Source organism: Danio rerio, chromosome 21 (assembly GCF_049306965.1).
Source record: "Danio rerio strain Tuebingen ecotype United States chromosome 21, GRCz12tu, whole genome shotgun sequence".
NCBI lineage: Eukaryota > Metazoa > Chordata > Actinopteri > Cypriniformes > Danionidae > Danio > Danio rerio.
In genome coordinates, this window is record NC_133196.1 from 30,344,168 (window position 1) to 30,367,382 (window position 23,215).

Below are 23,215 nucleotides of genomic sequence, written 5' to 3' on the forward strand. Positions count from 1 at the left end.
ACTGGGAAACACCCATACACTCTTGCACACACTCACATACACTATGGTCAATTTAACTTATTCAGTTCACTTGTACCGCATGTCTTTGGACTGTGGGGGAAACCAGAGCACCTGGAGGAAACCCACGTGAACAAGGGGAGAACATGCAAACTCCACACAGAAACGCCAACTGACCCAGCCAGGTCTCGAACCAGCAACCTTCTTGCTGTGAGGCAATTGTGCTACGCACTGCGCCACCGTGCTGCCCGCCAGCTCATATCCTCAGTCGGAATTTGTCCATTTGAATAATTCAAAATTCAGTTTGTCTTAAAGTCTTCTTCTATTGGTTATTTTCACAATTTATGATGGAAACCTGGGACAAATGAGCTCCTATAGCAGCCAAATTCTGGACTTTGTCAGTAGGGACGTGCATGGGTCTTTTGAATCATCCAAACCCCCCCTGGCTATAGGCCTGCTTTTAAAACCAAATATTTGTAATAAAAATAAAAATGATAATATTTATAAATTGCTCATTTATTGTTAGATGCATGAACCTGTGACATTTCTAAAATCTGATTGTTCAAAATAATCAACTAAAGCCTGATTTGTAGGTCTAAATCTCACGCTGCTAGTAGTCTTGCAGAAATTAATCATTACTAAAAAAAAATGAACAAACATGGCTATTAAACCACAGTAATCACCAATCAACCAGGGTTTCGCCACATTAGCTTATGGTGATTGCAGTTAAACTGTATTCAACCAATATGTTCAAAAACATGGTTACTTATACAACCTAATAGTTTCATAGGAGAAATTCATAAACTACAAAACTACATTTTCTTCTTCTGTAACTCAGAGAGAGCATTCATTATTTTATTAAATTAAAATATTTACGAACACAAGTCAAAACCTCCATACCATTAGGTGGTGCTGCAAATCCATTATGCCATTTAACCCGGACGTTATCAGAACAGCACCGCGTTCATCATACGATCGTGTTGTTGCAGTAGAGCAAGTCGCTTTGGCTTAACGTTAGTGTTTACATTTTGCTGCTCAACTACATACGAAATAATGAAATAATATAAGTTGTACCCGATACTATGATGTAATCGTACAGTCAATATTCTGTAAACGTTAACCTGTTCGTCGAGTTATTATAAACAGAAGTGCTTTAACGTTAGACAAACAGCATTTAATCCGCAAACAGACCCAACATGGGATCATCAAAGAAACACAAGGAAAAGGAGAAGGACCGGGATCCCGAGGAGCGGCACCGTGAGCACAAGAAGCACAAACACAAGGACCGAGATAAGGAGAAGGACAGGGACCGAGAGAAGAGAAAGAGGTCTCGCTCCAGGGATAGAAGCAGTCGGGGAGCGGAGAAAGACCGAAGTGGCAAATCCGAGAAGAGCAGCGCGGAGCCCAGAGTCAAGAAGGAGAAGCTTGATCCTGCTTTCGAGGACAACAGCGGTCAGTCTTCCTAATTCAGTATAGCTGTTTTTATATTCGCACATTCGTTTATTTGTGACACAGTGCCTATATTGTACTTTAAATATTCGCTCTTAAATGGCATGCGAGCATGACTTCAAACATTAGCACTATTTAAATGACTGTGAACAATGTTGTACTTTGATAGTCATTGACTACTAATGTAATTTCCCTATTTAGAATTTGTAAAGAATGCTTTTCTGAAATTGTTATGAAGGAGAAAGTCCTGGTCTTCCTGTCCAGCCAGTGCCAAACTACCTGTAAAACGGTGCTGATTTAATGTAAGCAAAATAAACATTAAAATGACACAATTTTTGTTTCTCCAGCATACTATCTTATATAACACTTTACTGAAGACTATAGTTATTGTCAGTGTTGGCTAAAGTTACTTGGAAAAGTAATATGCTGTATTACATTCATAGGCCATTTTTAAAGTAACATAAAAGAGATGGTTCATGCAAATATGAAGAGTTTGCTCTAGAGGTAAAGTTGGTTTTATATTCGTATATTTAGACTTTCTCCTTAATAATATAATTTCAGAAAAGTATTCTTTGCAAATTCTAAATAGGGAAATCATATTAGCAGCAAATGACCATCAAAGTACAATATTGTTCACAGTGAATTAGATAGTGTTAATGTTGTTTAGAAGTCATACTTGCATGCTAATTCCGATCGAATATTCAAAGTAACATAGTAAACAATATAGGGACTTCCAAACGAACGAATGTGCGGATATAAAACCAACTTTACCTCTATGAGTTTGCTCACCCTCAAGTAGATACAGTACAAACCTTTATGAGTTTCTTTCTTCAATTAAACACAAACAATATATTTTGAAGAAAGCTATAAACTAACAGTTGAGTTCATAGTAAGAAAAATATGAATAAACTATAAAAATTCACTTTTTACAAAAGAGTTTCTTTATGTTTTGTTAAACACAACTTGAGATATTTTGGAAAAAAGTTGGAAACCAGCAGTTATTTACTTCCATAGCATTTGTTTTTCCAGCTTCATTCATTTTCTTTTCGGCTTAGTCCCTTTATTAATCCAGGGTCGCCACAGCGAAATGAACCACCAACTTATCCAGCACATTTTTACACAGCGGATGCTCTTCCAGCCGCAACCCATCTCTGGAAAACATCCACACACTTATTCACACACATATACTATGGACAATTTAGCCTACCCAAGTAACCTGTACTGCATGTCTTTGGACTATGGGGTAAACTGGAGCACCCGGAGGAAACCCACGCGAGCGCAGGGAGAACATGCAAACTTCACACAGAAATGCCAACTGACCCAGCCGAGGCTTGAACCAGCGACCTTCTTGCATTTAGGCGACAGCACTACCTACTGTGCCACTGCCTCACCTGTTTTTCCTACTATGGTGGTTACTTTTAATGGTTTCAAACGTTCTTTAAAATATCTGCTTTTGAGTTCCAACAGAAATAAAAGAAACTCCTAAAGGTTTGGAATGACTTGAGTATATTATAATATTTAGGTGAACTATCCCTTTAATTCTTTGATAGATGTGTTTGCATTGAGTGATACTGATGTCAGCGTTTTGTCTTGCAGAGCCAGGTCCTAAATCTGCAAGTGGTGATGCTTCACTCAGCATTGAAGAGACCAAGTATGTATTAGTTGGGTATTTTTATAATGAAAGTTCCAATGCAATACTTGTACATGTATATGCAAATGTACGTTGCTGAATGCCATTACTCATTGCTTTGCAGTAAGCTGAGAGCCAAACTTGGTTTGAAACCCCTCGATCTCAATGAAAACAAGAAAGGTAAGAATAAACATTAACATTCAGTCAAATGTTTTTTTGTATACACTGATGTTTATTTTCTATTTTGATAGTAATAATTGATTGTTTCATTGATTTTATTAAATTGACAAATAGTGACAGTTTGAATAAATATTTAAGCCTTTCATTGATCTATGATTTGATAGGGTGATGGGACAATATTTGGCTATTATACGAGGGTTCCAAAAATAAACTGACCTGACAGATATACTGACACACTGACCTTAAAGTTTTCCAAATTAACGATCCGTATTACTTATCAAAAATTATGTTTTATAGATTTACAGTAGGAAACTTTAGCATGAGCTTTACTTAATGCTCAAAATATTTTTGATAAAAAAGAAAAATCTCTAATTTTTACAAAAATCTATTGCAAAAAATATACATATGCAACATTTATACTTTTAACACCATTCTAGCATCTATATTCATGGCAAGAACCTGTTTTAATTCTATCTTATACACAAGTCGGGGAGGAACAGTTTAGAATCTCAACTTCATCAAATCTGAGTAACAGACTAAACCCATCCTGACAAAGGGAGAAAATACAAACTCCACACAGAAAGGAAATATTTTATTTTACTTTATTTAAAGCCTTAATTCTAAATTTCTGATTGTTCCATGTTTTTTTCCTTTTTCTCAGAGGCAGGAACTAAGGAGGAGCCCCTCCTTGCTGAGACCATTAATCCAGTCCAGCTCAAACAGCAGGCAGAGATGCGAGAGAAACTGGCTGCTCTTAAAGAGAAGCGCCTGCTCAATCAGAAACTGGGGTAGGACTTTTTTTTGGTTGCAACAGATAAAAAATACTGATATTGCAATTCTCTTTTAGCCCAATTTGCATTGAATGTATTTGAATGGGTAATTCAGCCTGTTTGTCTTTGTATGATGTCAGGAAGGTGAAGGCGCTTGGAGATGATGAGCCATGGCTGGATGACACAGCAGCCTGGGTGGAGAGGAGTCGCAAACTCGCCAAAGAGAAGGAAATGGCAGAGAAGAGGGTAAGGAAAGACAGAATAGTCAAATGATTAGCTTTGGGTCTCACTTGGAATTTATCAGTGTTTCATTCATTTTCTGTCTGTCTACAGGCCAAGCTCCTCGAGGAGATGGATGAAGAGTTCGGTGTGAGCAATCTTGTTGAGCAGGAGTTTGCACAGGAGAAGCGGGTGTGTGATTTTGATTTTGCTTTTTCTTAGTATTCCAGTTGTTCTCAACATGTTTGGTCCTGTTTTCACCTGGTGTCAGCCGCTATTTTTAGGAATATGATCACAAGTGTTGATATACACTGCCTTTTCCAAATGCATTCAAATGTGCCTGTTGTGATCACTTGTGTTTAGGTTTCAGTGAAGTATGAATAATTTTTTTAATGTTCTTCTCACAACACAATTCACAACAATCGTTCATTAGGTCAGTAGGTCCTAGTCCCCCTCAGATGATATTAAAATGTCCCTCTAAAATGTGTCTGGTACTTGGTAGTAGCCAGTGTCAATATGTCAATATAATGATAAAGGCAAACATAAACATGCATGCATATAGACGTATATAAATACACACGTAAAGAGTTCAAATCTTGATTTCTAAATAATTTTGAAATTTTTTTGTTAATATGTATAATTCCATACATTTATTTTTTAGATTGAATTTATACTCAATGCAATATTTTAGAGTTTGGCTTATTTATCTTTTTTTTTTTTAACAAACAATTTATTTAATAATGAATGTGTATGGCTTTTTGATGTACATTCCCCCATAGATGTTTTCTCTCCTGTAGACCTTAGATCAGGGGTTCTCAATGTCTACATTAAAAGATCCAATTCTGAATTTTTATCAAGGTAAAAGGTTTGGAACTGTTAATATTACATAACTTGTTTTTAATAAATATCCATAACATGCATCAAGTCAACACTATTTTTCTTTAGATAAAGTGGCATTTGCATTTAAAACACATTAAATACAATACAATGCAAATGTGGCAAAACCACTAATATAAGTGCAATTTTGTACAAAACACAACACAAGGTAGGACAATAGTATATGGATGCAGCCATGATGAAGCAAGCTGAGGCCCCGATTACACAAATGCATTTTCGTTTTAAAATGCATAAGTTTTGCTACGGTTACACCATCCGTCCACTGCCTCCTTTCATTTTTATTGATTCGTCTTTGTGCTCAGCCAAAAGACGTTACCTGAGAACAAGTAATAGATTCAAAAGACCAGGGAATATCTCAGGGAATATGTTGTTAGATATAGACAACAAGATGAATTGAATATTACGTTTAACAAATATAGTGAGATTGGATCCAGCGGTAGATCCTTGATGATCAGTCCAACGAGCACAGCTCTCATTTGGTTTGATAGGCGGCAGCAGTGTGGTCTTGTGATGTGCGTTTTCAGTGGTTTGGTGTAAACTGAGAGCTGTTCAGAAACGCTGGGTGAAATGCTAGTATGGACGCAAACAGTTTTCATTCTAAATCGCCATTTAAAACTAAAACATACTAGTGTAAACAGGGCCTGAGATTGCATAAATCAGAGAAGCAATGTCAGACACAATGCACTGAAGCTAGGGACGTCACTGTCAGGGGTAGGATTTGCTCTGTGCTTTAAAAGCATTGCATGCAGCTCAGATTGCAACTGCACCAGGTCTGCATCCAGACCTCTCTCCAAAAAAGATTAATGAAATGAAAAAGATGAAATGCAAAAAGTACAAAATGAAGACTTAAGGGCTTGTAGTTTTGCGGTCATTATATCTGTATTTTGTGGATACTGCCATTCAGAAATGCTTTACAACTTCAATTGTCTCTTTACTAATCAAGCACAATGGCTTTGTGCTGAACAAATGCATACTTTTCTGTCCGTTTAACTTTGAACTGTCGATTCTCTTCATCAAGTTTTCTTTACCGTCTTTAGTCATGCAGGAAAACTTTGAATATGTTGCCTTTTAGTCTGTATTCTTTTATTTTTATAATTTTTTTATACAAAAATACAACTGAACAGTTGATTTACAAGGTTTATGCATTTTATAAATGAAGGAAATCCACAATTTGAATCCTTTACGTATGGTCTTGCAATATGAAATGGAGTCGGGTCCGGATTGAATACCCTTGCTGTCCAGTTCCAGACAGTAATCCGGACTTTAAGAAGCCATGCCCTAGATCTTTAATGTTTAATTTGATAAATAACCACTGCTTTAATTAGCAGATTACACAAATTAAATTCAGCGAGGACATAAACTAGGTTTTATCATTTAATTTTTTGTTAGAGGTAATGTGTCTTGGTGTTAAATCTATCACAGTACTGAAAATCTGTGCCTGTACTGAATTCAAATCATCTGTTTTTCATTTCTAGCAAGCATACAGCTCACACGATCTCAAAGGGCTCAAGGTTCAACACAAGGTGGAGTCTTTTTCAGAGGGGCAAACAGTTGTGTTAACTTTACAAGACAAAGGTAAGCCAAAATGTTTCTGGGTATTGGTAAAAGTACTGTTCTGTTGCTTTAGATGAACCAGCATCTGTTAAATCGCTGACACCACCTACACACTCTCATGTGGGCGCACTTACAGTTTCTCTGTGTGGGTGATTTTCACAGGCGTTCTGGAAGAGGAGGAGGACGTACTGGTCAATGTGGGTCTGATCGACAAAGAGAAGGCAGAGAAAAACGTGGAGCTGAAGAAAAAGAAGCCAGATTATAAACCATACGAAGAAGAGGAGAGTGTGGATGACATGATCGTTGTAAGATTGCCCCAAAGTTTGAGATGATATATTTTCTAAATGCTTTTTTCAGGGCTTTAAATGAACCTTTTTGCTTTACTTAAAAAATATAGGAGCACCAGCCAAAATTTAGTCGTGACCACCAATTACGAACACAGTTTCTTCAAGTTTCATAAAAAAAGGTTAATGCATTTAAAATCGACACTAATCAAAACTAACAAACAAAAAATCTGCGACCACCAGCCCTGCATGCACTGCTTGACATGAATGAATCTTAGTTAAGAGTAATAACTGCTATTTTCAGGGGTGGTGTCTGATATTGCACTGTTGTTATTGAAATATAACTTATTATTTGCATATGTCATCTTAATAGCAATAACAGTCTTTTCATGAGCTGCAAAATTTCATCTTAGTGAATGCAAGTCCTTTTGCGATGGTGCACACGGTGTTACATTTTACATACAGCTTCCACTTCCATGGCTGACGATTAAATGGATTAAATAAAACCTCTCACACTTAAAGTGAGTAGATTTAGTGGCAAAGGCTATTACCTGCAAACTCCATCACACCTGCTTTACATTGAATGCTTCAATCATTTTATAGCGGACTTTAACTCAATGGAAGTCTTTTATCCACTCTTTTGAAAAGTGTAAATGGTGGATTAGCATTCATCACATGATCACTAATCAGATGTACCGTTATTTGTAAATTTAAGTGTTTTCTAGAACAAAATCTGTCAGTTCTCTCATCTTCAGCTCTTTCCATTTTTGCGCCTGTCATCTGAAGGCAGAAGCTATTGTTTGAGCGATTGACAGTTGATATTAACCAGTCCATTCACTTACAGTTCTAGAGCAGTGGGCCAATCAGAAAAGGGCGAGAGTGGGGCAAGTATTGGGCATTTTAGGTGCAAAGATGGATTGTGCATGAGTGCCCACGCATGTGGTGAACAATTTGCAATGAAAACTGGTCGCACGGCAACAATTTTATGCACTCGCACAAATGCTTCCGATTATATTTTGAGTGCGCATTGATGAAATTTCAGGCACATATGCGACCAAAACAATTTCGAGCCCTGTTTTTGTCTGCACAAGCTAGATTTTTTTCATAAAATTTGTATCAACTGCTACAAAAGTTAGTGTGGGTGGGGACATTTTCATTTTGCTGTCATCAAATGTCCCAACAAATGTATGGTCTAATTCTCCTTTGCAGCTAAATACCTCATTTTATACAGGTTTTTTTTACACTTATTTTTGATTTGTATCAAAAGAAATCTGCACATGGAGTTATGAGTTGTCTTCTTATCGAATGAGGACACATTCTCTTGAATAAATATGATACAGTGATGTATTACAGTGTAATCTTAAGTTCCAGTGCTATGCTTCATGCAAAAACAAGATTACGAGCTTTTTATATTCAAGAGCTTTGTTTTGTAAAATACATGAATTGTCGAGGATACAAGTATTATTCTTATCTATTACTCACAGAAATAGTGTATTGAAATATTTAATTTAAAATTAAATGTAACATCCCGTTTTTATGACAACCGTATACACATCCATGCTAATTCCACTGTCGAATAAAACTAAATATGCTTCAAATGGTTATCAAAATGATCAGATTTTCAGATTTAAACTTGACCAAGAAACTGTTTACAATAATTTCAATATCGTATGAATGCAACATAAGCATCACATTCTCCTAAAATGAAGCAACCGAGCAAAGCCAAAATTTACAAGAGAAGTCTGATGTCATGTCATCTTTCCTGAGCATTTAAATGAGCAAATATTTCCATGTAATATGCAAAATGGTGCTTTGTTTACAGTTTGTGTGTTGGAAGTACTAGTTTTTTTTGAATGAGCAACATTGATTATTTTAGATCATTTTCTGTATTTTATTCGCATGTAGTTCTTTTTGGTGTGTTAGAGTACAGCTGTTGGTCATAATTCCAGCAACACAAGAACACCATAAACTTTTGTCCTCACTAGTTCTTCAGATAAACACTCCACCTTTTTTGGAATTCATTTTACATCTCCCCTAAAGTTAAAACGATTGAGTTTTACCATTTTTCAGTTCCTTCTGCTGAGTTTCTGGTCTGGCAGGAGCACTTTCAGCTTAGCTTAGCTAAATCATTGAATCATTGAATATTACATTAGCATGTTCCTCAGAGTTTTGATCATTTTCCTATTTGAAGGTTGACACTTCTGTAGTAGATACATTACCTACTAAGAATTGAAATGAAATCAATATGGCTAGGAACAATATTCTCATTCTGGCACAACAATCAAGTATTTTTGCTGCAATAAAAATAATTTATTGTTATTTCCACTGTAGTATTTTTAAACTTTAAACCTTTATGTCATCTTTTTCCAGTTTAAGCCAAAGTCTGTGCTGTCCAAGTATGATGAGGAGATCGAGGGGGAGAAGAAAAAGAGCTTCAGGCTAAGTTCTGGAGGTTTTGTTGGAGGTGAGAGAGAGCGAGAGCTGCAGGCCATCAGAGAGAGTCTGCGCGATCAGGCCCAGTCTCTGAGCACGTCTGCCCTCACTCTTGCCACTGAATACTACACGCCACAGGAGATGGTGAGAACCACATTTCAGCAAGCTTGAATTCAAATTGTATTTTATTTTTGACTGATGGTTTTCTTTTTTCCCCCCCTAATGTGTGACTTAAGGTTGGCTTTAAGAAAACTAAACGTAAGGTCAAGAAAATCAGAAAGAAGGAGAAAGTACCCAGGGCTGACGAGCTCTTGGTTGACGACACTCGAAACTCAGATTTCGGATCCAGGTGAAGTTTTCACTCAGTTGTGTTAATGCAGGACACTGCAGGTGAAAATGGTGAAAAAAAATTATCAACTAATAGTTAACATCTTTACTAGTTGATGAATTACATTGACAATTGCAAACATTTTTATTTTACATAGCAAGTTTTCTAAGGTGCTGTATTAATATTCAAATGATGCATGATTTAATTAAACAAGCTAGTTTGCATTTCTCAAACTAAAATCTAAAAATTTGTTGAACTCTGGTTCAGAATGCTTATATTTCTATCAGTGTTAGAATTTTCATCATGTATTCACCCTAAAATCTTATTTATGTATTCATTTGTTTGTTGTTTTTAATTGTATATTTATTAATGTTCTTGCCATAAAAATAGCCTTGAAAATTAGAAATAAAAATTAGAGGTTTCATTTAAATGTATTGGTTCTGGTTAATATAAGAAATTTAATTTTAAATATGATTCTTTATAAACAAATTATTTACACTCCTTGTATCATCATCATTAGAATTATATTTTTTTGACAAATACGAATAGTAGATTTTTATAGGGGGGATCTGCGGAATTTACTTTTATCACTAATCATTTCTAAAGTACTATAAGCATTCAGAAAAACAATATTCATAGCTTTTTGTTTCATAAAAGTAATATGTATAATCAAACAAATAGTGTATGATCATATTCCTCTGCAAAAATCTTCAGAGTATAGATTTAGTGGTGCTAAAGTTTTATTTTGAGAAGATGGCTTTTGAAAAAGAAAATAAATACATTGTAATTAAACTGTGAGTGACCTGACACACTTAAAAGTGTATTTTAAACGTTTACTGCACTTAAGGTCGAAAAATAAACACTATAAAGCCCACAATCTCTAAAATGATTGAAGGTTATGATAAAATAATTATAATCTCTAAAACATGTTGATGTAAAATGACAAGGTGCATGTAAAACATATTTTCCTGCATTATCTTGGCTTAAATACTCGGGCAACAATACAGTTTTCCTGCATTTCTTGGCTTAAATACTCCAGCAACAATACTAATATTTTAACACAATCATTCTGGCTCTCAGGTCTCGAGGTCGAGGTAGAAAAGCAGCAGATGAGGAGGAAGAGGCAGTGCCCGGTGATGTTGTTATAGAAAACATCAGCAAGTCCAGAAATGTCCTCCAGCAGTCAGATGACATTAGAATGGCCGATATGGACATTAGTGATGAGGGTAAGAGAAAACGTCTTCATGTCCAAATTTAAAACTCTTTTTCCTTTTTTCTTTTAAGGCATCTGTTTCTCTCTAGGGGTCTTTGCTTTGATATTCAAATGAGTTGGATCACTATTCTCGGCACTCACAGTGTTTCTCCTTGTCTTTCTCAGAGGATTTTGTCCCCCCAGAGCCGTCTGCTTTAGAAGAGGATGAAGCTGAGCAAGAGCTCCAGAAACAGCTTGAGAAGCAGAGATTACTCCGACAAAAACAGATGCTTAAAGATTCCGGAGAAAGGGTGAGCACTGGATGCTACTAAAGCAAAATAACAAAAAGAATACATGTTTTCCTTATCATTTCATAGTCATTTCATTTTTTTTATATTGTTTCATGCAGTGTAATGACATCAAAATCTGTATGATTTGCTGTGGGTGGTCATTTGTTTGTAACTTATTTATTTATGGTTTGGTTATGGGTAAAGCAAAGACCATGTAGGTCAGGTAGTGAAAACGGTAGGCTACAATGAACTAATTAGTTATGAATTAATTGATATTTAACAACCTCACACCCCGCCTATGACGATGATGGCATCGTCCATTGCAATGTTTCATATTAGACATTGTACAATGCCAAATTGGTCAACAACGCCCAACCTAAGAGGCACCTTAATTTCTGGCAAATCCTTAATGCTGAAGTGTGCAGAAGTAACTGCTTTCCAAATGTGGTAAATCTACTCTGAAGTGTGTTGATATAGAGCAGTGGTAAATAAAATTGATTCTACTTAAAATCGAAGATTTTTTAAATGCATTACTATTGTTTCTTGATGCTGAGCTTAGTTTTTAACAGCAGATGGCACTCTAGGCTAGTTCTTAACCATATACTCAAATGCTCATGAAGAAGAGAGCTAGCAAGCTGTGTCTAAAATTGCCTATTACTCGGTAGGTACTGCATTTGTTAGGAAGTGGATGGAAGCAGAATGTGGCTGTTAGTAAAGCTTAAAGTGCCATCTGATGTTGCAGCTATGCTCAGTATCCATTCAAGACAGAATAGCGATGCAATTTGAAAATCTCAGAAAAGATGCAAATGGACTCCTAGAGCAATATTTCACCACAGCTCTCCTTGAAAATGTAAACATATATGATTTTAATAAAGATTTTAAGAATAGATTTCCTTTATTCAGCTCATTCCATTATTGTTTATATTGTTGATTTTCAGGTGATTGAGCGCATGAAACAATTGCGAGCGAGAGGAGACGATGACAACGACCCGGACAAAAGAAACAACATTGTCTTTAATGCCACCTCCGAGTTTTGCCGCACTCTCGGAGACATTCCCACCTACGGGCTGTCAGGCAACAGAGAGGACCAAGAGGATATAATGGTAGAAATCAATTAAAAGCCTTCCCACTCAAGATTGATCATTTCACCAGCTGGACTTGAGATGGATGTGTTTTTGTTTTGCACACACAGGACTTTGAAAAGGATGACGAGAAAGAAGGAGGTGGACAGTCAGACTCTGATATGGATGACAACGTGGGCTGGAGCACCGTCAACCTGGATGAGGAGAAAAACCAGGCTGATGTGAGTCTTCTGCAGCTTGTTCAAGCTACATATTTAAAATGAAATGAAACTACACAATTCTTGAGTTTTTTTAGGATAACCTTATTTTAATTTTATGATCAGTCCAACAGTAATTAAGGTTGGGTGTAAAATCTTTTCTTCAACATGTTCTTTTCTATTGTAGTTCTCAACAGCTTCTACCACTATTTTGGATGAAGAGCCTATTGTGAACTCGGGTCTCGCTGCTGCTTTGCTTCTGTGCAAAAATAAAGGTAAGATTTTAACTAAATCTCTGAACTTGACCAGTAATGTCTAAATGATTAAACATCTAAACATGTACATTTTAATGATTATATTTAAACATGTACATACTACTATTTCAGGACTGCTGGATACACAGATGCAGAAGGTGGCTCGTGTCAAGGCTCCAAAACCAGTGCTAGCAAATGATAACTACTGCATCGAAGACAAAATGTGAGTAGGAAAAGCAAGAATTTGCTCTTGTTTCTTCTTTCTTTTTTTCTTAACGCGTTTGTGTCTGTCTTGACCTTGATAAGTACAATAAAAATTTTATTAAAGAATTGGTTCCCCTAAAAATGACAATTCTGCCACTTACTTACACTTGACTTCTCTAAAACACAAAAATATGTTATTTTGAAGATTGTTGAAAACCTGTAACTATTGACTTTCATTGAAAAGCTAAAACTGTGGAAGTCAATGATTACAGGTTTCCAACATTCTTTAAAATATCTTCAACAGAACAAAAAAAAAATCTAAATGGTTTTGAACAAGTCAAAGGATAAGTGAATGAAATGTGGAAAAAGCACAATTATTGGTGTTAAAATAACAAAGATTAACTTTGTGTTAGAACATTTTTGTAAACTATATTTAGCCTTTTTGTCCACAATCTAACAAATTTGGGACTTTTTTTTTTTTTAGTGAGCGCGTTTATGTAAATGTTCACCTGTTGAAAAACCATTGCTGCATTCATTTAGTGATATTAATTTCATGATTATCAAACATGACTTTATAATATCTATGAAATGTGAACATGATTCATTTCACTGGGATTAATGCTGGAAATTTATGTGTATTATGAAATAAAATGTGTATATATATATATATATATATATATATATATATATATATATATATATATATATATATATATATATTTATTTATAAAGGATTTGTTGAATAATTTTTACAAAGTCATTTTTATTTTACTTCATTTATTTACTTGTTTTTATTTTAATCTGCTTGTCCGCGGGGTCTTAAATTGTCATAAAATGTCTTAAATTTAAAAAAACTAAATTTTAAGCCTTAAAAAGTCACTTAGATTCACTGAAATATGTGTTGTAGGTCTTAAATAATTTTAAACAGATCTTAATTTTCCTCTGTCCTAGTAAAGCTACCCAATCAAGCCGACATCCATCTAATCACCAGCAATCCATCTCAATAAAATCAGGGAAAGAAAACTAAAAATATATACACTATTCCTCATGATAATAATAGGACAATGTATCCCTTTCTTATGTTCCATTCATACAAAAACTACTTGCAGAGGTTAGGGGGAGTAGATATTTATAAATAGGCATGACACTTTAAAGTTTTATAACAGAAATGCATTAGTTTGAGTCGAAGTTATAGTCAATAGCTGCATTTCCACTGTCAGGCCAGTGCGAGCCAGAGATTTTATCGGGCTGGGACAATCACCCGGGAGGTTGAGCAGTGAGGCCGAAATCATGTCGCGTTTCCACTGTTGGGCTAGAAGTTTGCAGCACGTCATGCAAACCCGCCTCCAGAACGTCCCCCAAATCAAACGTCACACAACCCGCCCACTTCAGCAGGAATCAGGCAGATAAAGCACACCATCGCATCATCACGAAACTATTAATATGAAGACAACCAAATCAAACAAATGACATGTTATTGTACAGCAATACATTGTCTATACGCACTGACCTTTGCGTTTTCATTCATGATATTTGTTTACTCACCAACCAACTGTTGGCGGAGGGATGACCATGACCCAGCGCACCATCCATAATATAAAACCACAGAAATTCTCCGGTAATAACTCGGTATAAAATGTATTTTATAACATCCTCGTTATTCAGCAGTAAACATTCAGCCCAAATGTGACACATAATAGGTGATTCTACTTTATTTAAGGGTGCTCCATATTATTCTGTGATCTTAAGTAAAGGAAAGTGTTAAGTGTTTCAGCAAATAACAAATAGGTTATATATCGTTGAGCTCAGCAACTGTCCTAATAAAGCTCTACATGTATTTAAAATTTCATTTGTAAATTTTACTATGCCATATAAAAACATTAATGTCCTTGTTTGAGGACATAAAACACATTTTTACTTGCAATTTCCTAATGCGTTTGTAAAGCAGCGCTGGATGACAGAAAAGAAGGTCTTTCTGCTTTCACTCACCCCAAAATGCTCTGTTTGCATGATTCAATTGATATCATCGTATCCAAATATGTTATAAATAATATTTAAACCTCCTCCGGTGTTTATTGTTTTTAGAAAATATCTAAAATCTTTTTTTCAGAGAGGCTTTTGTAAAATGAAGGTAATATATGGCTTAAAAATGGGTTAATTTATATATTGTATATACCTACATTGTTCTAGCTAGCTTTTTTTTTGTTTTATATTTGGTTATTTAATGTTATTTTATTATATCGGATATTTGTAATTCTTGTAATGATTTCAATATAGCTTAGGCTATTTTATCAAGATATGACACTGTTGTTTTGAGCCTACAAATGTGGAAAGGTAATTTGTAAAGTTTTATGTCTTTCTGTTGTATTCATATTTTGTATTAGCTCCAAAATAAATTAAAAAGAAAGAAGCTGCAGCTTGCGGCATCAACAGAGGTGTCAAGCAAGCGCTCTTTTGCCTGGTGTCTCGCACACATACAGGCATCTGACGCGCACACATCAATCACAAACACACCTTTTAAACTTGACAAAAACTCATGACAACCTTTACTGTCTGCTGTCTCTTTAATATGGTGTAAAGATTATTATGCGTTATTGAAACATCAAGGAGGACGCAGCAAAGAAAAGTCACTTTTAAATTAAAATTTTATTTTTTTTATGCAACAGCCTTACATTTAAAAGGGAAACATAAGGGCAATCATAAGCAAAAAGACCCCTTGCCTATAAGGTGTTTTATGAAATAGCCTATCTTAAACTGACCAGCTTTGTTTTCTTTCCCTTATTTATTTATTTGTTTTGCCGCAAGTACTCGTGTGCGATAGAAATACTAGAGTAATGATGGCATGCCCAAGGTATTCGGCAGGCCAAAAAAGGCAGACCACTGACCCCGAGAAAGCCCCGCTTTGGCCTGATTAGGCCCCAGAAGTGACAGTGGAAACGCGATTGGCCTTGGCTTGCTCGCTTTAGGTGCGATAGTGGAAACACAGCTAGTCAATTTGCAACAAAAGCCAATAAGTATTTATTTTTATTTAATGTAATTGTCTTCACAATAACTATACTTTTAACAATGTTAAACTTGTCATTTTTCTAACAAAGAAAAAGAAAGAATTAAAGAAATGCTATGTTGAAAAAAAAGCGTGTGCAGCTTCAGTTTTCTTGTTTTGACACATTAAAGTATGTTGCTAAGAAATAAATACATTTCATTTTTGTGGCAAGCAAAAAATAAAAGTTCCATTGGGCCAACCAGGCCATAAGTCATTTATAAGGGTGTTCAAAAGTCTTAAATTTGAGTTGATAAAAGCTGCAGAAACCCTCTTTAATACATAATTGTTTTATGCAATGATATACTTAGTTTTTTGTAACTTTTTTTAAAACAGAAAAAAAAACATTTTTGGGGTCAAAACAAAGGGTGTACAGATTTTTAAATGCATTTTTAAAGTTAAAAAAGTTGTTTGTTTCCATTTTCTTCATATGCAGGCATATTGATGACAAGTACAGCCGCAGGGAGGAATACAGAGGCTTTACTCAGGACTTCAAGGAAAAGGACAACTACAAGCCTGATGTTAAGATTGAATACGTTGATGAATCGGGGCGCAAACTCTGCCCTAAAGAGGTCTGTGCACATGTGCTTCCTCACACTTCACATATATAGTGCAAAGATGAGAGATCACTGCTGTAAGAATGTGTATCTTCTCTAGGCTTTCAGACAGCTTTCTCATCGCTTTCATGGGAAAGGATCGGGCAAGATGAAGACGGAGCGGAGGATGAAAAAGCTTGAGGAAGAGGCGGTATGTTTTCTGCAGATTGTTGAGCATATTAGCACCATTATTATTCGACACATTCAGTTCACAAAATGACTGTGAAATCCTAATTGATTCAGGATTTTATTAAGTCTGGGTTGTGTGAGAATTGTTAAAGAGTGCTGCTTTTTATGTTTGTGTTCATAAATAAGGAGTCGACATTTTCATAACTAAATTTAGGAATGCTCAAAATAACCGATTAACCGTTAACCGAAAGGGTGCATTTGTAAAAGATTAACGGTATCAGTTAAACGATAAAAAATATATATATTTTATATATTTTTCAAGTTTGGCTTCATAAGGGGCTGATCACAGCGAACGCGCTTTTTGCATTGAGAGGCGCATCCTTTGAATGGTTTACTAATGGCCCTGAGTGTTTTGCGTGCTGCTTTTGCACCCATCGCGCCTCACGTTTTTGCTGTTGTACATTGTTGTACTTGCAACCGAGTCAACTTTGAGCGGAAAAAGCCAGTTACGTCAGTTGCGTCTTTTTCATTCTTCGATCAAATAAAAGCAGAAACAGGATTTCTGTTGAAGTGACAGCAGTGTTTGTGCTGTTAAAGCCTAGTTCACACTACAGGATTTTAAACATCAGCAGATCGCTGTGCCATTCACACTACATGACTCGACTTTGTGTCTTTTAATCTCTGTGGTGTTCACACTACGCAACACTCTGTGAATGATCCACAAGAGGGGGGTCACACACTACATGATCTGACAACAACTCATTCCCCATCAGCTCATTCAAGCTACCAAACCACAGCCAATAAAATTTTGAGGGAGGAGTCTTTAGAAAAAGCTGAACACTATTGGCTGCTTGTGTGCTGATGACATCACTGACAGCGTTTCAAGCTTTGGAGAAAGCATTTAAAAACATCGTCAAATCAGCTGATTTATCAGCAGATTAATCACTCATCTGCAAGGTTCCAGTGGATAGATACACAGAGAGTTTTTAATTTTTACATATTTATAACACCCTGCCGTTTTCTAACTATCAGTGTATTTCTTTCTGACATTGTTTTTTTTTTTTTAATTACAAAACAGTAAAGAACTGAGCATTTCTGCCTGAAATTACCATATTGGTTAAAATGACTGCATGCATGTCTGATACTTTTCGCTGTGACTTTAAATATGTGTGCATTTTCTTGCCTAGCAACTTCCTGCTAACATAAACAAAACTTTCTGATGGCAAAAACATCAATTTACTTCAGATATCTTTCAAAACAGCATATTCTGTGCAGGGAAATAGCTCCTGTTTGAAAGTGAAAATGAAATTCCAAGACCTTTAAGTGTTTTAGTTTCTTAACTACATATTTATAGGCTGTATTACAAAAAAAAAATATTTTTTATATTTTTATATTTATATTTTTTATTTAATGTGTCATTAAATATGATGCCAGACATTCAAAGCTTAATTTTAATATCTCAATAATAGCTTTGAATGTAAATATGATGTGACAATATGGCGTTTTATATGAGAACGGTCAGAATGAGCAGTATGGTAATTCTAATAGTTACGGAATTCTAGTTCCACTTTTAATATACCCTACTCTCATGTCTGTGCTAACGCAGAATGAAGCGAGTGCACCGATGCCCATTCTGACCAATTACAGATGTTTCTGCTAAGCTCCTGAGCACACAGACATTTAGCTCATGCTGATATGATCTCTCATTGACTGCAGCTCGTCACCACATCAAACCACATGTGGGGTTGAGTCGGCCGACTTCTCTGGAATATTTAGCATGCTAAATGTTGGATTTCCGTCTGCGAGGTGTCGGCGAGGTTGTTCAGTAGTTCACACAAAAAGAGCGGCGAGCGCCGAGCACCCGCAGATTTCTTCCCGATCACAGCCCGATCTGTCGGCGAGCTCGTTAACTTCCAAATCGGGCTCAAATCAGGCTTAAAATCCTTTATTGTGAACTAGGCATAAGCTGACTACAGAGAACTTTTAATGATGGAGGAGAGACTTGTGGTCGCTTTTCAGGTTATCCAGAGCTGTATGACTTTACAAATCAACACTCGCGCACGATACGGGTCAGCTGAATCAGTCTTTTCCTAATTGTTTCCCTTTTTGGAACGGAAAAGCGTGTTTGGTGTGATCGGCCCCTGATGTGCAACATATTTGTTAATTTGCGGGACGGTAACATGTGCAACCACACGTGCCTACAACACGTTTGCCAAAGAAACAAAATGAAAGAAGAATATTGCAGTTTGACACAGACGAGTTGCCAAACCAGTGCTGATGCTGATTGTCTCTGTTTTGAATCTGTGTCATGAACTCAACAAATAGGCTATAATTTTTAAAATGTAGTGTACAACTAACAAACCAACCTTTTTTTCATTTAGAAAATTACAGTTAATAATAGTTCTTATATAATACATTTTTAAAATAGCCTGCATAGCCTAATCTACGAATCAAACTAATCCAAATGTTTCCTTGATTTCTGCATAATGATAACTCTGCACCAAACTGAGGCTTTTATTTTGTAGCTTATAAAACATGTAAATTAATGCAATATCATATGTAGAAAACAAAATTATATTATTCTATAGTAGCCTTTACTTTTCAAAAAGTCAACATATGAGCCTAAAGGTTCATTTCACATTCAGCGTGTGCACGCATGAACCGAGATTGAGACGGATGAGAAGTCATAATCATAAGACATTGGGCCCTATCATAGATCCGGCGCAAGGCGCAGCGCAATACTTGTTTGCTAGTTTCAGCTTGGCGCAAGAGTCGTTGTGAGGCATTGCGCTATGCTCTTTAAATAGCAAATGCATTTGCGCTCATATGTGTGCCCATAGGCAATCTGGTCTAAAAAAGAAGGTGTTCTGAGGCGCATAGTTGCTATTTTGAGGAATCTATAATAGATTTTTCATTACACCAAAACAAACCCGGTCTAAACTCCAGCGCAGAGTTGGGCCTAGCATACACACTGCTTAAAAAACTAGACACAAGATGTAGAGCTATACGCATATATCTTTACATATGAAAAAGTTTAAATATTAAGGATAGGCCTATATATAGGATATAATAAGAATAGATATAGGATATAAATATAAAGGATTAAAATATTACAAAACATATTATTTTCTAGCCTACATAAATATGAAAAACCACTGTTTTTTTGCCGCCTTCATCTCGGGAGGCTTTTTCAGTTCATTCATAACAATTTGCTTTTGTATAATGTTATTATTATTAGCAGTATTATTTATTATATCCATATTTATATTTGTTTTATTGAAAACAAGCTTAGATTTGCCCACCTGCAGGTTTTAGACCATATGGGGCACAGCATGTGTATTAGGATATAACTCCTAAAACACACACTTCGTTATTATGGTTCATTTATTCGTTTGCTGGAAATTAGAACTGAATTTAGAAATAGTTTTAAAACAAATATTTGCGCGTAACAAACTAAATTAATTATTTATAGGCTAATTGATGTCTGTGCCTAAAGGTTTCCCTATCCAAGAGCGAAAGTGAAAGTAGATTGATTATCTTTCATTCTTGAGGGGTAGATGCTCTGTTTGCGCATGCACTGTCAAAATAGAGCCCATTACCTTTAAACTAATGACTTCTATTAAAAATTTTGACAAAATGTTGTGATATAATAATCAAAGCGGAGCATTAGTTTAATGCATTTTTCCATGGAGTGATCGATTTGTGGTACGTTAGCCTGATATTTTTATTTGACGGAAGAAAAAGCATGATTGGAAAAAAATGGTTCTTAAAAATATTTCAGTCAGTGTTTTCATATTGTAATCAACTTTTTTTTCATTTAAATAAAAAATATCTAGGGCAGGCCTACTTATTTTATTCTTTTTATTTAGTTCTTGCTTTTTTCCTGTGCTGTTGGAAACACTGCATCTGCATGAAGATGTGCTGTGATGTTCTGTATGCTGCTGTTTGCATTTTAAAATAAATCTGTATTGTAAAACACAATATTTATGGTGTCACACAAAATAGACACGTCAATTTGTTTTTTAAATTAAGTAATAATTTAATATTTATCTGACCAGTTAAAGGTTAATATTTGGTTCATGAATGGGTTGGCAAAATTAACTGAAATGAGCATCCCTAACTGGATTGTTTGCACTTTGCAGGATTAAGTGTAAGATCATTTTACTTTGCTCAACCAGACGATTATACCAATTAAAAACGTCATTAGCTAGGAAAGGAGTGGTTTGTTTTAAAAATATATATTGTTTAAAATTTTATAATAATTGCTAAATACAATGTATTATATAAAATTGTTGTATTATAAATATGAATATAAATTAATTGACACTTTGACGCTACATATGGGCTTTGTTAAACTGTAAATGCTGCTGCTTCAGTGAAAACATGGAATTGGTGGTGATTTCTTTTATGATAACCCAATAGCATTTATTCATTCAATACAAAAATTATGCTTTTTTAAAATACTTTTAATAGTTTTTATTAGGAACAAATAACAAGTGGAAACAAAACAAATAATAATATTGATTAAAAACAAAAACAATATATAAATATACACATACATGTCTGTCTGTCTGTTTGTCTGTCTGTCTATCCATCCATCAATAACTCATTTCTAATAGCTGATTTATTTTATCTTAGCCATGATGACAGTAAATAATATTTGACCAGATATTTTTCAAGACACATCTATACAGCTTAAAGTGATATTTCAAGGCTTAACTTGGTTAATTAATGTTAACTAGGCAGGTTAGGGTAATTAGGCATGTTATTGTATAACGATGGTTTGTTCTGTAAACTATTAAAAAAATCTAGCTTAAAGGGGCTAATAATATTGACCTTAAAAGGGTATTTAAAAAATTAATAACTGCTTTTATTCCAGCCGAAACAAAACAAATAATTCTCCTGAAGAACAAATATTATTAGACATACTGTGAAAATTTCCTTGTTCTGTTAAACATCATTTGGGAAATGTTAATAAAAGAAAAAAAATCAAAGGGGGGCTAATAATTCTTACTTCAACTGTATATTTATTTACACAGACACACACACACACACACACACACACACACACACACACACACACACACACACACACAAATGCATAAATTCCACACATATGTACATACAAACATAAATATTACATTATCCTCTTCAAGAAATAAATAAAAAAAAAGTTTGCTAAACTTATTCTCAATGGTTCATAACCTCTAAAATTATGTCAATGTTAAAGTATGGAAAATTATATTGTCATTGTGGTGAAAGTCAGCCATTAACTCCATTTTTTTTCCAAAGATCTCTCTTTGTAATCAAAATGCATGTGTCATTATTTCAATTTCAAAGATGATGCATTTAATAGTTAATCAGAATGTGTAAAAACTCATTTAATATCAATTTAAGAGGGGAAAATATCCCAAATATGCGGATTTAAGTAATTACCAGCTGATATACAACACTGGATAAATTCTGCTTAATTATATTTAATAATCATACTTCCTATTTGGACAGATCATTTTTATTCCTAGAAAGTCTGAATGAGAAGCACATGGAGATTTCTGAATAAATAAAGAGATTCTTCACCCAAAAATACAAATGTACTCTCAATTCGCTCTCTTTTAAGATCTTCCAAAAAAAAAGAGGATATTTTATTTCTTATGTTCAACACAAAAGAAGATGCTTTGAAGAAAGATGAAAACCTGTAAACACTGACATCCATAGTAGAAAAAAAATACTATGGAAGTTTATGGTTAGCGATAAAAATTTTTTCAAAATACATTCATTTGTGTTCAACAGAAAAAAGAAACTCAAACAGGTTTGAAACAAGGGTTAGTAAATTGATTGATTTTTCTTTTTTTTCAGTATAGGGTGAACTGTCCCTTTAAGGCTGAGCTCTGTATACTATCATTGTTGTCAAACTATAAAGCTAATGTCCATTTTGCTTGTCCGTGCAGCTGCTGAAGAAGATGAGCAGCAGTGATACTCCTCTGGGAACCGTGGCACTTCTGCAGGAAAAGCAGAAATCACAGAAAACTCCTTACATTGTGCTGAGTGGCAGCGGGAAAAGCATGAACGCGTACGTATTTTATTTACACTTTCCTTTTCATTCTGTCTGTATTCTGTTCAGTAATTGGTTTTATCTTCTTCTTTTTGTTTACAGAAATACCATTACAAAATAAATCTTTATTCTGGAACAGAAGGACAGAAAATCTCACAAAATGCGCTCATTTTAGCTGTCTCCTAAACACAGTTGCAACTGGTGATGTATATACAGACATTGTCTTGTATGTGAATTTAAGTCCCTTATTTGATTTAACTTTTTTGTTTTGATTGACAGTTCTCTGTAGAACCTTATCTGTCTTGTTTTTTTCCCCTCAATAAAAACTGTTGCGATTTAAGACTGGGCTAATGTCATCTGAATATATATATATATATATATATATATATATATATATATATATATATATATATATATATATATATATATATATATATA

At 34.9% G+C, this 23,215-nt stretch overlaps 1 protein-coding gene across 2 annotated transcripts; it reads left to right on the forward strand.

The window, feature by feature from the left end:
• The first annotated feature begins 966 nt into the window (after positions 1-966).
• sart1 (spliceosome associated factor 1, recruiter of U4/U6.U5 tri-snRNP) lies at positions 967-23,117 on the forward strand. 2 transcript variants are annotated; one of them, XM_073934471.1, is made up of 20 exons: positions 967-1,449; positions 3,043-3,097; positions 3,201-3,256; positions 3,918-4,044; positions 4,167-4,272; positions 4,360-4,437; positions 6,618-6,783; positions 6,833-7,001; positions 9,351-9,557; positions 9,650-9,762; positions 10,822-10,967; positions 11,120-11,244; positions 12,162-12,326; positions 12,416-12,526; positions 12,690-12,777; positions 12,889-12,979; positions 16,437-16,572; positions 16,658-16,747; positions 22,674-22,795; positions 22,880-23,117. In XM_073934471.1, the coding sequence occupies exons 7-20, from the start codon at positions 6,770-6,772 to the stop codon at positions 22,896-22,898; spliced, it is 1,596 nt and encodes a 531-aa protein (XP_073790572.1). In that variant the 5' UTR covers positions 967-1,449; positions 3,043-3,097; positions 3,201-3,256; positions 3,918-4,044; positions 4,167-4,272; positions 4,360-4,437; positions 6,618-6,769; the 3' UTR covers positions 22,899-23,117.
• Positions 23,118-23,215: the final 98 nt, after the last annotated feature.

Excerpts from the sequence above, each read along its gene's own strand:
- sart1 (XM_073934471.1), top strand. Across the intron at positions 10,968-11,119 it reads TATGGACATTAGTGATGAGG|AGGATTTTGTCCCCCCAGAG; the intron begins GTAAGAGAAAAC and ends TGTCTTTCTCAG. Across the intron at positions 16,573-16,657 it reads GCAAACTCTGCCCTAAAGAG|GCTTTCAGACAGCTTTCTCA; the intron begins GTCTGTGCACAT and ends TATCTTCTCTAG.